We start from the raw sequence: 16,876 nt of genomic DNA on the forward strand, positions 1-16,876 counted from the left end.
AAAATTTGCCCCCGAGTGAAACACAAAATTTTTCACCACACCAACCCGAACCAAATATTAAATGTAAAATATCAAACAAAATCAAACCAAATCAAATCCAAATGAATGTTATTAAATATTTATCATCCAAAATCATCATTTAAAAGTCAATTCTACCAGCAAACATAAGAAAACAACTCAAAATTTGCATTTGATTATTTTGCCTCACATGTGAATTACTGATAGCAAAGTGCAACTTTGCTATCCGTTTTTGAAGTGCAAAGTAAGCCTTTCCGAGCTGGTGTGGTGAAAAGTATATTGTGTATTATTTGGTTTGAATACCTAAAGGAAATCTTTCCCTTCGGCTGAGATGCCGAAGATGGGATATGTTAGCAATGTTACCTGTTAGCCCGTATAAGCGGGCTGTTGGCGTGGTTGGCCACACTGAACCTAGAGTCGGCCGCGGCCACCACCAGCGGCAGCAATACGTCCTGAGTGTTGAATATGTCCTTGCTTATCAAGTTCACTATCGATAATTTCATCTGAAACATACCGTAATAATGAGTAATACAGACTATAAAACGACACAGAAAATAAAAAGTGGTCCTCCTAAGTCCCAAGTCCCTCCGGGCGCCGGACACCTGCCGCCCGCACCTTCCCCGCCACCCTTAGTCGTCCTACCCCGTCGCCCCCGTACCGCGCAGGCGAGGACTCATTTAAGCGGTCGTTAAGTTTTTGAACCTTTACTTATTTAATCAAAGTTAAAAGTATATTTTGGAATAAAGCCTTTATAAAGGCATCTGGGACTCAGGAGGATATTGCAAAATCAACTTAATTAACTCGTAACTATCGTAACGTAAAGTTGCACGCTGTCCTGTGTTAGAAGGAACCGGAAAAACAATATATAGCTAGACCAAGAAAAGTATGCAACGATTTTGATAGCATACGTAGTGCAAGTGTTATTTTAAACGTAGAACTTCTATGAATAAGAAATAACACTTGCACTGCGTGTGCTATCAAAATCGTTGCAGACTTATCTTGGTCTAACTCTATTTGTGTGTTTAGGTGCTTACTGCTTACCTCTTCCAACTGATTGGGATTGAGCTGATTCTTGTCCACGATCCTTTTATAAGTTCTCATGCTCATGCCTGGAGGCACTTGGAACTCACTGTCGCCTGTATTTGGCAGAGCTCTGGAATAAAATACAAATTCTGAAATTACAGACTCGCAAGTTGCGGAAAGTTTGTAATAATTAAAAAGTTTGTTGGTGAAATATCGTATTATTTAGCATTTTATTTAGATAATAACAAATACTTTATATCGTGTATAATATTTTTTGGACGTAATAAATGTTTAGTGACGAAATAATATTTTTTTTGCACCTTAGAACTCTTTGGTGAGGACTTATAGATTTCGGTCAACGAGGTTGCCTATGTTGCTCTAAGAAATATGTTATGGATTGATGACGTCACTGCTTAGAACGCTTCTGATTGGCGTTTCAGTAATAATGGCCGATTGGAGAATTTCGCACTTTTATTTTATTGAATATATTAATAATCCTTCAGTTTATACTGAGATTGGGCCATTTTTTAGAATCATATTAACATATATTTTTCTTTGAAACCATTATTTCCATGATTCTTTATTACTTGCAACAGGCCTATACCACCCTAAAGCACTCACCTGTAAGGTAGCAACAGTATGTCCGTGGCAAACTTCAGTATGAGCGAGGCCAGTTTGGGCTTATCCTTTACATTCAGATCTGCTTCTTTAATGCTGCCTAACAGCGGCATTATCAGCACCAATATTCTGTAAAAAAATCGGTTCATATATGCTTCCTTTCCTACAGAAGTTTAGTAGTAGTACAAAAAGACATATTAAAAATAACATACAATTAGTAAGAAGTACAAAGGCGAACTTATCCCTTTGAGGGATCTCTTCCAGTTAACCTTTGAGTAAATGAGAGGAGAAAGTGAAAAGAGGGTGACAAATGCAGCAAAATGTACAACAAGGTACCAGAAAGATAAAGGATATAAATACATAAGTACAAAATGTATAGGATAAACATACATATATTACACAAAAAGGAATGGGGAAAATACACTAAAAATTTACTTTACTTGCCTGCATCTCTAAGACGAATGAAACTAAAAAGTGATAAAATATTTGTGTTATACTATCCGCAAACCAAACTTACGAGCGCGGTCGTAAAACTTATCATTCACGCTTACGTGGTCATGGCAAGAGTGAGATAGTTACCTATATGCGGGCGCAGCACGGTTCCATTTCTATCGACTATCACTATGCGCGTCCCTTTCGCACTTACATACTTGTTAGAACGTGACGGGCATGGTGACATGGGCTAAAAACGCGACCGTGCTATGCCGCCTGGTCCTCAATTTGGTTTGCGGATAGTATAGCTAGGGCCGCTAGGGGGTGCTGGTTTTATTAACACACTACTTTTCAGGATAAAAACTAGTTCGACAAAGACAAAAAAGCGTCTAAGCACTGACTTGAATAGGACAATGTGAGGGTGTGTCATTATAAATGTCATATTTTCATAGAAATTTGACATTAATGATGACATTGTCACACTATGTCATTGCAAATAGCCTGCAGAGTTGACTTAACCTTTGGATCTTCTTTAAAATAAATAGAAAAGTTATTTACCCATCCTGGTGCCCCTGAGGCTTGTTCTCAATGGCCTCTAGCAGAGATGGCACCAAAGACAGTTGTTGCTCGCGCGGCAACCTCGGGAATCCCATTGTGATATATATTATAGTAAAATTCTGAAAACATATTTCAGTTCAAAAAATGATTTACAATGTAAACTCCATTGGCCTATTTTATAAAGCTACAAGTTACAATTTACAAGCGGAAGTCTCGTTTTAACACAAATAGGGTTAGAAAGAGACTTCCGCTTGTAAATTGTAACTTGTAGCTTTATAAAATAGGCTACATATAACGTCACTCGATTTTTCACTCCCTATAACATTGAAATTTTTGCCTCTAGTTGGTTTACTTTCATATTAATTTTTCTCTATTTAACGAAAATTCTCTACAACCAGCGGTGGATTTGCAGTGTTGGCCGCCCTAGACCCCAGGCACTGTAGTAACTGCTAGCCGCCCCTTTATCAGCCCATCTATAGACTGCCAACCCTAATATATTGCCACTCTAGGCCCGGGACTACTGGACCTTAGGACAAATCCGCCACTGTCTATAGCATCAAAAAGTGTCCAATCCCTTGAGTGTTGTTATATAAAGTTTACACTGTATTTAGTTCATTGATTTAAAGTTAAGGATTGGATAAACAATAGAATCTAGTTAGAGTTTGCTCAATGTATAACTCAAAATATTCTAATTTTGATGTGTTCAACATGAAGGTGGGTAAATTTGTTACTTCATTGAAAAGTAAACCCTAACTTAGTAACATAATTTTCCTAACCCTAAGTGGCTTAGGAAACACAAGTATTGTATTGATCTTTTTTTTCTTGAGCAAAGGCAAACCTTGACAGGGAGTCATTTGATAGTAGTTCCATTCGGCACCGTGTAGGGCGTAATTCCATTCATTCACCATTTGTTTCACTCATCTCGCCAGATAAAATATTAATGAGATCACCTACCTAGTACCATAGACTAGGAATCCTCTAGACGGAGTTTAGAGCAATTATTTCATGAAACCGATGCTGCCAAAAATACGGGGGTGCGGGGGACGGGGTGAGCGAGGTGCCGTGCTGTGATTGGTCCGTTCAAAGACATGAACGTCACACAAAGACACTTTTGACAAGAAAATGGAGTAAAACTACCGTATGCGTAGCAGAGGGGGTAGAGCTACAGTACTATGCTCAGTCTGGAGGATATCTTGTCTGTGCCTAGTACTTATACAAAATATTACCTATGATATGATGCACTTACAATGATAAAGCTGTTGGCCTTAGGGTCCCTGTAAAGCTGCAGCAGTGTCTCCACTGGCAGCTGTACATCAGCGCGGCACTTTACTCTCTTGTTCACATGCACCAGCAGCTCCATCACTTTTGTGCGCACCTAGAATAGTTAGTATTGTGAGGAATGCTCTGCTAACTCGTAACAAGTTGAGGATGCAGGCCTTTAAAGACAATTTAAAGTAACTATGGAATTACTTTACATCATGCCAATTTGGTCTTGATCACAATTACAATCTAAAATTGAATGCATTAATATCCTAAAGACATTTATTAAAATCAGTTATATAGTTATATTGCAAAATTCAGTCAGATATGACCTGAAAACGGTGTCCCTTTGTTTGACATAATGTATTGTTTGTCATATTATCATTAGTGAAAACTGAAACCATTAACTTTTCAGGATTTTCGTAAGGTTATCCTATAGATAGGTTAAGTTAGGTTTGTTTTATGGTAATCCTGAAGTTACGCATTTCTGGACCAAACAAATTATGACTAACGAAAATGCGGACAAAGAATACATTTTGACTTAAAACTTTTTGGTAAACAACAGAGACCCCCAGAAAACACATATGTTTAATGTATACTTTAGTCTAATGGTATATACCCATTACCATTACTGGATTGAATCACAACTCCTGTTTAATATATGACAGACAACAGTCATTATAATAATAACAGTTAACATGTTTACTGCCAAAAACCTACTGCGTGAGTTCATTTCGTATAGGAAATGGGGTGATTGGCACTGAAAGTGTTAACAGTCGTTAACTACACTAAATCTCTGAATGAGCCAGCATGATCAATATCTTCTTTTTCCTCGCGTTATCCCGGCATTTTGCCACGGCTCTTTGGAGCCTGGGGTCCGCTTGACAACTAATCCCAAGAATTGACGTAGGCACTAGTTACGAAAGCAAATCAATATGACTGGAATAAATTTGAAACTCTAAAAGACATAATAAGGTTGAATTTGAACACAAAATTGGTTGATTTAAAAAATATGATGCATTTTAAATTAGAATACATAACGATTGATTAATTGATTTCTATACCAGCCCCTACACAACACTAACTTTACGAGAAATCAATATTTTGTTAATTTCAGTCTGTATACCTGTTCATGCGCCGAGGACAGCTTCAAGATCACAGGAGGCAGGAAACGTCCAAGGCAACTCTCTAGCTGGTCATCGGTTTCCGCGTTCCCAAGTCGCAGGAACACTCGATCCAGCAACACTACGAAAGAATGTACCCAAAAATAAATTAAACCACAGCAGCCGGCCCAAACATAAGGTTAACCTGAGCCATTGTTTTGCTTTCTAAAGTTGTACAGATATTAAACTAGCACTTACACAAATCATTGGAACAGTCACTTTCGTTATCGCCCACTTCCATCTCCGACATAATTGAGATTTTATTTGAAAATCGCTTTTAATTTCTCGAAGATTGTCTCGAAATTCCAAAACGGAATGACAGGACAAAATACTGTGATTTGACGTTATAGTATTGTGACAATTTATGGTAGCATATGTTTTATTCTTAAAAGATCTGTAAGGCTTAATTTACACGAATGAAGGAGTTAGTAGTGAAATAATGAAAATCATGAAAATGTAACCGCCCAACAGCTTTTGACCATGAAGTTATAAGATGGAGTGAACTGTCACTTTTTTTGCCATACTAAATTTAACCTTATCACCGAGCCAGAAAGACGTTCGTACCAGACTAGAGAAAACGGTCCACTTGAGATAGCAAAGGTGGGTCGCGGTGTCTCACTCGCACATGTTGCCAATGTTAAAAATATACCACTGTGGTAGTATTTATGTCAATATACTACTGAATGTAAATACCTTCTTATATTATTTAAGTGCTATATTTAGAGTAAGGTTCTGATATCTTTTAAGAAATTTGTAAATAATTATGATGTCAATATTAAAACTGATTTAACCAAGCATGTGCACAACAAAAAAATAATAATTTTGATATGGTAGACATTGTAGTAACTTTGAATATTAATTGGTATCCCTAACGTGTGATGACATGTTATCAAAACACGTGAATGAAAAATTTCTTAAAAATGGTGAATAAATGTTGCGTTAAAGGTTGTAGGAGTGAAAGAATTTCTAATTGTGGAATATTGTTTCACAAGGAAGCCACAATTATTACATTTTGCGATAAAAATACAAGTCAACATTGTCAAACTCATTAGGGTGACCATGATGTCGGCACGATGAGAATCAGTGTTACACAATTCTTATTACGTACTTAAAAGTAAGTTTATATGACTAGGTATGTATTTATTTCGGCATGTTTAAATTGGTGAAATGAGAGCACATACAGAATAAATAATTGGCAAAATTGAAATCCAAAGTCCTTAGAGTTAGACCGAGAAAAGTCTGCAGCGATTTTGATAGCCAACGCGGGGCAAGTGTTATTTACGTCATAATTTCATAGAAGTTTGACGTTTAAAATTACACTTGCACTGCGTGGGCTATCAAAATCGCATAAACATTACAGATACATTTATAATAAAAGAAAAATAGAACTTTATGGTAATTTACTGACATTTGGGACGATACCAGAAACGTTACTGGGAATTTACCCTCTTTGGAAAATTTACTGGGAACGGCACATCACTAGTTTCTTTACGTTTCACGACTCTTCTCTTTTCGCACAGATGGCCTACCACCGTGAACACCGAGGTTCGCAAATTGCGGGCATCTTTCTCTTTTACTCCTATAAAAGAGTAATTACAGAGACAGCGAAAGATGCTCGTCAAACGATACAAACTTCGGTGTCTATGCTCCAGTGACAAGCGTCCTAGTTAAAAACTATAGCAAACGGCCGTAGCGGTCCCACGCGACCCTGTGGCAGTGGCGGATTTGCCCTAAGGCCGAGTAGGCCCGGGCCTAGGGCGGCCAGATATTATAAGCGGCAGTCTATAATTATGATGGGTGCTGAGAAAGGGGCGGCTAGTGCTTGCTATGAAGGGCCTGGGACCTAACGCGGCAAAGACTGTAAAAGGCTCTCAGGACAGTGGGGGTGTCCTGAGAGCCTACCCCGAGCCGCTTTCGACGTGTTGCCTCTTTGTAGCACTTTCGTACGTAAGTGTGGCAGAGGGGCGACACGTCGAATGCGGTTCGCGGTAGACCCTCTGGTTCTGTCAGCATATCTGTCTCCCTATCTCACTCACTCATACCTGTATTCTTGACAGACGTTACGGCGGACCACCTTCTGAGGATCGACCATGTTCGTGGTCAGCATCTACGCCTATTAATAACAGTTTTTAGAACAACTAAATTAAGTGTTGTGTGAAGCGTTGTACAGAAGAGAAAATAAAAACTATATCCATCCCTTTTTAGGCTATAATACTAGTACAGCGAAAAGACAGTATGATTCTTTATAACTAATATAACTATGCACGAATAAGAAAAGATCCTGGCCAAACTATATATTCAATGTTATCCTAATATCCCACATACATATGACTTATGGTCACCCTAATTAGAAAGAGATGCAACGGCCCACCTTGACTTCTCATGTGGACACACTTTTTGGCTAATGTACACTATCCGGTTTACTCTCTAGGTCCGTGCTTTTGACTTAGAGAATATAACCAAACGGAGTGGTCATTAACAGGCGCTCCCCTCTGTCGAAAATAGGCGGCCAATGGTCAACCACAAGTATGGACTGACGTTTATCTGACATGGCTATGTTTACGTTACGTATACACTTAATAATAAAAGCCCCCCACAAGCCTCAATATTTACCGGCGAAGGAGTCGCTCTATATGAAGCTATCACCTATATTAAATCGCATAATCAAGACAAAAGTATAATCTTGACTGATTCTCTGAGCTGCCTACAGGACCTGAATAGACTACCATTTCACTCCAAGGATAACTTCTACCTTACCTTAAAAATAAAAGATAAACTTAGAGAATGCCATGATGCCAATTTGCAAGTAGTCTTGGCATGGATCCCTAGCCACTCAGGCATAACTGGTAACGAGGTCGTGGACCAATGTGCAAAATCTGCCATACACCAGAGTTTCGCTTCTGACCAAAAATGCTTACTCGAGACATAAGATCTTCGATAAGATGTCGTCTTTTTGAAAATTGGAATAAATCATGGCAGCTCTCACGTAGAGCCAAGGGTCAACACTACGGTAACTTGCAACCAAATATCCCTCCTAAACCCTGGTTTTTCAAGCACAAAGGCTATTCTAAGGTAACAACTTCGAATATTATCAGATTACGACTTGGTCACATTTGTTCGCCAGTGCGCCTGGCCAAGATGCGAATAAGGGACAGCTCGATCTGTGAGTGTGGACTGGACGAAGGTACTACTAACCATATACTTTTGGAATGCCCCTTAATACGTCATCCAATATATGATTTTCTCCCACGTGAGATAAGCCGTCCAATAAATATTAACTTCCTCCTAACCCTAGTTTATACCACATTTGGTGATATTTTGAATAAATTCCTAACTAAGAATGAGTTCAAACTGTGAAGTATGGTATACTGACAGGTGATGGATCTAGTAAATGTTATAATAACCTTAATAATATATACATACATATATCTATATACATACACAACAAACGTTGTCTGGTTTATGACGTCTTTAACTATTGGAAGTGGTCGTGTTGTCCGTAGGTTGAATGGCTTGTGTTTGTTTGTAGGGTGGATGGATACTCAACCGAACACCGTATATACATCACCGACGATCTATATCATACTGGCCGTGTGTTATCCAACCTCGACACTGGCGGAATCATCAAGCCCTGATGGAGCCATAATACACAAAAATTGATTGATTGATTGACATTTGATGTGCCCCTCCCCCGCAAAAAACGGCAGACTATTTTGTACCGAAAATTATAGACATGGCGTCTCCGTTAGTTATATCCTCTAAGGCTTTTGAAAAGAAGAAAAGTGGTTGAAAAACGGTTATGCATAGATTCGAGCTTGCATAAAATTTGTATTTCACGTCCTTTTCTACTCATAAAATAATTTGGTTTGGTTATCGTTGAATGTTATAATAAGCACCGGTACAAGTCGTAAGTGCCTTTTTCTATTTTATGTATCTATAGTTTGTCAAAGGACTGTCTCATTTCAATCATAGAAAGAGAGAATCATACTATCTTTGTCTTACACTAGTACTAGCACCCAAAAGAAAAGGTTGAGCATAGTTTTCCTGGTTCTTACTGACTGATAAATTAGTTTGACCAACTATACATAGTTTGGGGAAACAAACTTTTTTTGTCAACTTATCCGAGGATTACATCATGTATACCTAGCATAAGATTGGTACACCCGGCAACACTACTAGCGTTGGCCATAGAGTATAGACTTCGGCGTTAACTTTGACAATTTTATTTGACACTTATTTCTTGTGGATTTGTGTGATGCGGCGTTATCAAAAAACAAAGCTCGTATAATTTACTAGAAAACAAAACAAACGTTATTCAATCATGGTGAAGCTTACAACGGAGCTCATACAGAACTCTATGCAGTATATGAATCCCTGTCGGGATCGCGAATTAGACTTGAGAGGTTAGAAACTGAATCGACTCGTACATAACCTCTATACTTGTTTTCTCCTTATAATATTAATTGTGTTTGTGCTGTAATTCTAACTGTACTTGGTATAGTAATCTTGGTTTGATTGATTGTATTAAATTTACTGACTATCCTTATGTGATTTTTTTTTGCAGGTTACAAAATACCACAAATAGAAAACTTGGGGGCTACACTCGATCAGTTTGATACCATTGATTTCTCAGATAATGATGTAAGAAAATTGGATGGTTTCCCCTTATTGAAACGCTTGAAATGCATACTACTGAACAACAATAGGATTGTGTAAGTACATATAACATTTAAAAATAAAGTAATAAGTATATATGTTTTATTTATTTTGCGTTTTGCACCATCAAACGATATTGGCTATTAATAAATAAATAAATAACTCAGCCTATATATGTCCCACTGCTGGGCTCAGGCCTCCTCTCATGCGTGAGGGCTTGGGCTATAGTCCCCACGCTAGCCCAATGCGGATTGGGGACTTCACATACACATGCCTATTATGCCATTGAAAAGAAATCATAAAAATAATAGTAAGATACTTTGATCAAAACAAATCCAATTCGAGTTTTGACCCTTATAGAAATAAAAAAAAATCCTTGGGGCTTACGAAGTTATGTAGTGGCTGATATATTTAATGTTGCCATTTATTACAGGAGGATTGGTGAATCATTAGAGCAGTATTTACCAAATTTGGAGTCTCTGATAATGTCCAACAACAATATAACAGAACTTGGTGACTTGGATCCTCTAGCTACATTGCCGAAACTGAGAACACTGTCCCTAATGAATAATCCAGTAGCAAATAAGCAACATTACAGGTTAGTAGGATATAAAGACAAGGTTAGGGACATAATTTACAAAATGAGCTGAATCTGGAAAAGATCAGGTCACAATTGCATGTGACCACCATTTAACCTTTTCGATGCTGTGTGAAACACAAAAGCTGTCACTCGGACGCCACGTCACCGAATTGTCAAAACTGAAATTGAACTTTATGCATATATGCACATAGGTCTGTGTTGCTCTGTGGTCTGTGACGGATTAATCGGTCTTTGGCATTGGACCTACAGTGCGGATATATTGGTCATTGGTGTCCAAAAGGTTGAGAAGACCTCTACTGCAGAAAATATTCTGATCTTTTTTACACAAACATTAAACATCCCTTTTGGTATCCTAAAGCAATTCAGGTTTTTGAACTCACTTGTTTCTAGACTATCCCAATGCCCCTACATAAATGAACAATTAAGATGTTCCAACAATTTTCAGAAAATGAATATTTGTTTTACTGTTAATTAAATAAATTTTCTTTTCCAGAGCTTATATTGCATTTAAAATGCCAGAACTAAGGTTACTTGATTTCCGAAAAATTAAGCAAAAAGAGAGGGATGACGCCAATGTGCTGTTCAAGAGTAAAAAGGGCAAGGAAATGCAAAAGGAGATCAGTAGAAAGGCAAAGACCTTTGTCCCCGGAGGAAACATGCCTGACAACAAAGTCACTAGTAAGTTCTTTGACCATTTACTAACCATTTCAGCTGTATGAGAGAGTAAATTATAAGGCTACTTTATGAGTGAGATACCTCAATTACATGCATTAGTGGGAACTCTTGTATTAAACATTATTTTATTATGAAATCACTTTATGGGGTAGATTAGCCCGCAGTAGGTACCTACTTTTTATAACCTTTGTTATCGATATTTGAGTGGTAATGATCTAATGATCTACCTTCCTTTTGGTATTTTATCTAATTATTTTGACATTTTATAAGCTGAGTGAAGTGAAAAACTACCCTAATTAACCTATTGATTCTGAAAATTCTGCAAAGAAGTGTTTTGCTACATATAAATAACTCACCACCATTAGAGAAAGAAATGCACAAATAGTCTAATCACTGTGGAGGTTATTGTGGCCTGTGTCCAGCAGCAGACATCTTTTGGGTGATATGATAATGATGCTTTTATTAATTTGTATAATATCACCTTCCAGACCTCACTCCTCAAGAGATCCACAAGATCCGAGAAGCCATCAAGAATGCCTCGTCCCTGGTGGAGGTTGAGAAGCTCACAAGGATGTTGCAGTCAGGGCAGATTCCTGGGCAGAAGCCATTGCAGGCACAGCCAACAAATGGCCAGCGTAAGATAGCTTTTTGTTACTATCTACTTGGACAATATTTTTGTTATATAATGCTGTTTTCAAGCAATAGGTAACTAACTAAGGTGTCCCTTGGCAAGGAATGGGCAACCAACAATGTAATAACTTTTGATGAATATGTCATGTTTAGATGAACTTACACAGGGCACATTTTCTATTTTGACTGCCGCATCGGCTCTGCACGTTTTTAATATTGTTACTTTAATACTACATATTTTTAGTATTGTGTTATCAACTATGGCAGTCTATCCACTTAGAACGCGCCCTGACTAATTTAGTTTTTTTATAGTCTTATTTTTCATTCGTCATAAAGAAATTGATACCAATAATTTCCACAGGAGTCCATCATCAGAAAGTGGTTCCTCGATGATGGAGACTGACTCCTGAAAGTGAAGAATGGTGCCTCATGAATTGAATTGATTTGTTTACTCATAATTGAAACAATAGATTTTAACTTAATAATTTTCAGTCACAGGGATAACAGCGGTCAGCACCATATTTGGGTTGATTCAAGGGTTGCAGCCGCCTAACACGTTTTTGGAACGGCTGTATATTTTTATGGCATACCATTTATTTTCTAGAGGTCTTGTATTTCGGCCAGATATAATCTAGGAACTGCGTAAAACCCAGTTTTACAAAAACTTGTCTATGAAAGCTTTTCAAAACTATAGCTCATATAATGACTCATTTTGTTGCCACTGACCCACTCAAATAGATTTTTATTTATCACAGTCACAAATAATATTTGCATAAGTTTTCACTTAAGTAGTGATTTCCATCGATTCTTGACCACCACCAACCACCCTAAACTCATTTTTGCACAAGTTATGTTGGCATTAGTGTGAAAACTACATTAAAAAACAAATATTTAAAAAAAATGAGGGCTCTAAAAACTAGGTAAATAGTACCTACGTAGCTGAAAAATAACCCTGACTACAATACCATTCCCAAATTCAACAAATAATGAGCTCGTTCAGTCTCCAATTCTTAATATTAACAATGTGATTTATTGCCTGTGATGCCAATGATAATTTTCTTTTATTTCAGAGGAAGACGAAGAAGAAATGGAAACTGACCAGAATGGCCTGTGAGAATGCGAAACTTATGTTAAGAATAGATACATTTCCTTTAATTTTAAGAATATACTTGTGTGCCGTTGAGCTGATAAGAACATACTACAAATACTGCTTTTAAGGTGGATACTACACAATAAACCTTATTTAGCAAAAGAACAGATACACACTTTCTTATTAGCGAAACTTTTTTTTAATAAATCAAGCTTAAAGTCATTAAATTGTTTTATTTGATTCTCCGTTTAATTTTATTGTCATGTCACTTTAACTAAACATTAATTTATTCAATTGCTAAAGCGTAACCCGCACGCATTTATATTTTACAATTATTTCATTATAATATTACATCAGCTTGGAAAGCTACGTCGTTGAGGTGACAAACATAAATATAAATCATTTTAGAACTCCTTAGTAACTTCATAAAGTAACTCCTCATTTCCCGCGTCTAATAAAACTGTATACACCATAGGCAGAATAACCTGCCTCCCCATAAGCTCCTGCACTGATGGCCGCTTCGTTGGTAGAATTGATAGCATGGAGTCGATTAGATCCTGTACACCTCGATCATACATCGTCATGTCTATGGGGTGTACGCTTTCGCTTGTTATTGCCTTTACTAAGCCAACTAATGTCTGGAAAAATAAACAAAATTAAATGAAAAATGAGGTATGTCTAGATATCTATCTATGGGTATGTCCATGTACAAGCTCAAAACTTTTCACCTAATTTTCAATCAGCCTGTATATTTTGTACGGTACACCCAAAGAGTAAAGTAAGTATGGGCACAGAATAAATAATAGTACTAGGTAAAGAACATGGTCTAATAAAACATGGTCTTCCATTCCCAGAGTGACACGGGCCTACGTCACAATAACATTGCCACTTTATTTCAACATAACATGTTACATGGGTACATTATACCTATGGTTAATAAGTTAAAATATTTCTTTATAATTTTCATTTATATGTATTTTAGCTTAAATTTTACAATAACACGTCATTTTTATGTCTCTAACAAAACGCGTCTGTTACGATCAGGATTGATATGGCCGCTAGGTGGCGACAGCGCCACGCGCGGCTTATGGCTAGCCACCAAAAGTGAGACAAAATGTGACGTCCCACGGTCAAAGGTACCTTATGGCGGGTATGGAGTTATGCATACCCCAGTAATCTACAATAAATAAGCTATCGATAACACAAAAGATCAACCTTCTAGGTTGCGTAGTTACAGAGATATGATTTTTTGAAAATAATGTTGTGAAATGAGCAACTTTACGATAGAGAAGTTTTAAGTTTAGCCGCCTAAAAAACTATGTTCCTGAAGTAAGTTACATAGTTGACTACAAATAATAATACCTTATATATCTGAGATTAAAAAAATATTGCGACTTGTTCTGTAATGCAAATAGAAACTTTTGATATCGACTGATCTATGTGTATACTAACCAATCTCTTGAAAATAAAGTTTTATTTCATTTTCACGATTGATCGCAATGAGCTCTCAAGATTTAAATTTTATCTATTAGAAAACGACACTGACAGACAGTTTAAGCAAAAAACAATACCGATTTAGAGGTGAAAATGTATTTTCTGACTTTTTCATATAAAATCACAAAATTGAATATTTTTACTTTTAATGTGACACACAATCAACTTTTCTGAGCACATATGAAAGAAATTCTGTCATTCAAATGAAATAAATCCTAAAACCCCAACTAAATACTATATTTAACCCCTTATGTCACTTTAAACTTACATAACAATAACAGTATTTGCTCCATACATTTACGAAAAGGTACCTTATGGAAATAAATCTAATAATACATCACTACAAAATATCAATCATATTACAGTTTAACTTTTATGAATAGAAAATATTAATTTACATTAAACTGCCCCAAATTTAATTAGTTCTTCGTCATAATAATCTTAAAAAAGACCAATAATTTGTATGTAATGAAAAGGTACCTTGTGATTAAGTTACATGATGAGGCATGATGATGATGGAACAGTTAGGATAAACTAATAATATTTTGGGGTTAAGATGGTATAAATCGTCTATTTCTTATCAATAATATATTTCGGTTGCTATTGAAGATAAGCGGCATTGAGGTTCAATGACCTCAGATATTCCATAAGGTAATGCGTCGGGTATTGGCATTTTTCAGCAAACCAATGGCTGATTTACTGCATGCGACCAAACCAAATGAAGATTATTCTAGTTAAGAAAGACTTGACGAGAGTAACTTTGGTATAATAGCAGGCTACTTGGATTTGTAATGTCGGTCGATGTACGGTTATAATATTTGCGAGGCGCCCCAACCAGAACTGAAATTATCAAATTAGTTTTGCAGAATGCTAATACAGTTCTCTACCAAACTTCTTTTCCCGTATTGACTAGTTTTTTTGGGAATTTTCAATCTTTTTTCCATAAGGTACCTTTTCTACTAAACTCTGAGACGACATTACTAGGCTTATAACTAACTTATAACAAAAATAAAAACAGGTAAACAAACGTTACGCATTAAGGTTTCAGATCACACATTAAAAAAAAATTGAGCATTTTTTCACCTCTTTACAAAACATTTCATATCTCCGAAACTAGAAACCCTCATAAGGTACCTTTTCCCGTGGAACGTCACAAATACACATTGGACAGGTGGAAATACCACCCTGAGGCAACTTACCTCCGATTCAAAAGGCCTTTTATGTGTGCACATTTCATATAATAAACATCCTAGAGCCCACACGTCGCTTTTGGTATCATAAGGTTTTCCTTCGCATAGCTCTGGTGCCAAATAATAAGGAGTCCCAATCACTGTTGAGGTTTTCTTGGCACTAAAAAAATAATTATATTAACAACGCCATCTCTTGGTAAGTAGAATGAAATACTTCTTAGAAATCAAAGCTACTTACGAGGCCAACATTTTCGAAATTCCAAAGTCACCTATTTTCACCAAAATTCCATGTTTGCCAGTTAAGAGAATGTTCTCTGCTTTTAAATCTCTATGAATCACATTTAGACTGTGTATGTAGTTCACACCAAGCAGGATTTGTGACAAGAAAAACATTATTTCCTGAAATAGATGACCAAGATTTAATTTAATACAGCCTAGATTAGGGAGCGTGCGTGTGCATTTCTCTTTGATTTAAACTGAGATTTATACCTGCTGTATAATTAATTTTGGATAGCGATAGTACATGCATTCAGCCAGGTTACCACCGGTAGCATACTCCATAGATATCATAACATGACGATCAGTGTAATAGCAATCATAGAATTTAATTATATTGGGATGGTTCATCGCTGACAGAATATCGACTTCATTTTCAATGTCCTGAAAAAAAAAAACGATAAGTACATGGTGAAAAAACATTCTGTAATTATGGTAAAGAAGTAAAAATTTCATAATATGTTTGTTAACTTACTTTCTTGTGGTCTTGTATCTTTATGTCCAATTGTATATCTTTCACTATTGTCACTAATTGAATATCACGCCTTTCGCATAAAAACACATTTCTGAAAATAATTAACCGTTTGTTTATATTTTATAAACTATAATTTAGTAAAGATAGAAATAGAAGCTTTTAAACATAAGCAGGTGTTCAAAAAAATTACGTACCCATAAGTGCCCTTTCCGATGGTTTTTAAAATATGTAAATTATGTTTTTTATACCTTGCTACAGTGTCCATTGCAATGAATACCTAATAAATTAAAAAAAGGAGTCAATTGATTAAAGTGCCGAATCCGTTGCTTAACGGTTTATACGAGGGACCATCGTGCGCATTGTTTTGTGTAGGTAGTATTTGTCGGTTGCTTTCCATCTACCCTCAGACTTCCAATTTAGTAATAAGATAGTGTTTTACTGTGGTTCAGTAATGATGCTCTTATAAATAACAATAGGTACATACATATTACGATATTACTGTTGGACCGTGCGCGTTGGAGGGTCTGCGATCTTTTGGCCTGAATCGGAAACATATTGTGCACTATGTGCACATGTACATTGCCAAAGCAAGTGCTACCATCTACCGTTCTCGTCGGTACGTTTCCTTGTGCATAGTAGGTTCTGCCATCTTATGGGCTACATTGGAAGCATAAACGACACATTTACGCCTCGCGCCAAAAATCTGACAGCTCCTAT

The 16,876-nt window shown here is 36.7% G+C and overlaps 3 protein-coding genes across 3 annotated transcripts in view; 1 reads left to right on the forward strand and 2 right to left on the reverse strand.

Annotated features, from left to right (window-relative positions):
* The window catches only part of LOC134793474 (proteasome-associated protein ECM29 homolog), a 48,925-nt gene extending 43,530 nt beyond the window's left edge, over positions 1 to 5,395 (reverse strand). Inside the window, exons 1-7 of the mRNA XM_063765058.1 lie at positions 5,271 to 5,395; positions 5,036 to 5,154; positions 3,896 to 4,024; positions 2,650 to 2,768; positions 1,663 to 1,788; positions 1,060 to 1,171; positions 382 to 521 (exon numbers count right to left, since the gene is read on the reverse strand). Of these exons, the coding sequence (XP_063621128.1) occupies positions 382 to 521; positions 1,060 to 1,171; positions 1,663 to 1,788; positions 2,650 to 2,768; positions 3,896 to 4,024; positions 5,036 to 5,154; positions 5,271 to 5,322 (797 nt within the window). The 5' untranslated portion in view covers positions 5,323 to 5,395. The remainder of the gene's footprint in view (positions 1 to 381; positions 522 to 1,059; positions 1,172 to 1,662; positions 1,789 to 2,649; positions 2,769 to 3,895; positions 4,025 to 5,035; positions 5,155 to 5,270) is intronic.
* Positions 5,396 to 9,300: 3,905 nt separating this feature from the next.
* On the forward strand, positions 9,301 to 12,924 carry LOC134793454 (U2 small nuclear ribonucleoprotein A'). Its single transcript, XM_063765029.1, has 6 exons — positions 9,301 to 9,475; positions 9,637 to 9,784; positions 10,162 to 10,326; positions 10,823 to 11,007; positions 11,493 to 11,639; positions 12,705 to 12,924. Exons 1-6 carry the CDS (start codon positions 9,394 to 9,396, stop codon positions 12,746 to 12,748), a joined length of 771 nt encoding a protein of 256 aa, XP_063621099.1. The 5' UTR covers positions 9,301 to 9,393; the 3' UTR covers positions 12,749 to 12,924.
* Positions 12,925 to 13,061: 137 nt separating this feature from the next.
* On the reverse strand, positions 13,062 to 16,512 carry LOC134793453 (serine/threonine-protein kinase Nek8-like). The gene is made up of 6 exons (XM_063765028.1): positions 16,354 to 16,512; positions 16,160 to 16,250; positions 15,898 to 16,068; positions 15,647 to 15,807; positions 15,418 to 15,568; positions 13,062 to 13,362 (listed from the first exon to the last, which is right to left on the reverse strand). Exons 1-6 carry the CDS (start codon positions 16,422 to 16,424, stop codon positions 13,129 to 13,131), a joined length of 879 nt encoding a protein of 292 aa, XP_063621098.1. The 5' UTR covers positions 16,425 to 16,512; the 3' UTR covers positions 13,062 to 13,128.
* Positions 16,513 to 16,876: the final 364 nt, after the last annotated feature.

Source organism: Cydia splendana, chromosome 9 (genome assembly GCF_910591565.1).
Source record: "Cydia splendana chromosome 9, ilCydSple1.2, whole genome shotgun sequence".
NCBI lineage: Eukaryota > Metazoa > Arthropoda > Insecta > Lepidoptera > Tortricidae > Cydia > Cydia splendana.

Excerpts from the sequence above, each read along its gene's own strand:
- LOC134793454 (XM_063765029.1), top strand. The coding sequence starts at position 9,394 with ATGGTGAAGCTTACAACGGAGCTCATACAGAACTCTATGCAGTATATG. Across the intron at positions 9,785-10,161 it reads CTGAACAACAATAGGATTGT|GAGGATTGGTGAATCATTAG; the intron begins GTAAGTACATAT and ends CATTTATTACAG. Across the intron at positions 10,327-10,822 it reads GCAAATAAGCAACATTACAG|AGCTTATATTGCATTTAAAA; the intron begins GTTAGTAGGATA and ends TTTCTTTTCCAG.
- LOC134793453 (XM_063765028.1), bottom strand. The coding sequence starts at position 16,424 with ATGGACACTGTAGCAAGGTATAAAAAACATAATTTACATATTTTAAAA. Across the intron at positions 16,069-16,159 it reads AGATACAAGACCACAAGAAA|GACATTGAAAATGAAGTCGA; the intron begins GTAAGTTAACAA and ends TTTTTTTTTCAG. Across the intron at positions 13,363-15,417 it reads AAAGGCCTTTTGAATCGGAG|ACATTAGTTGGCTTAGTAAA; the intron begins GTAAGTTGCCTC and ends TTATTTTTCCAG.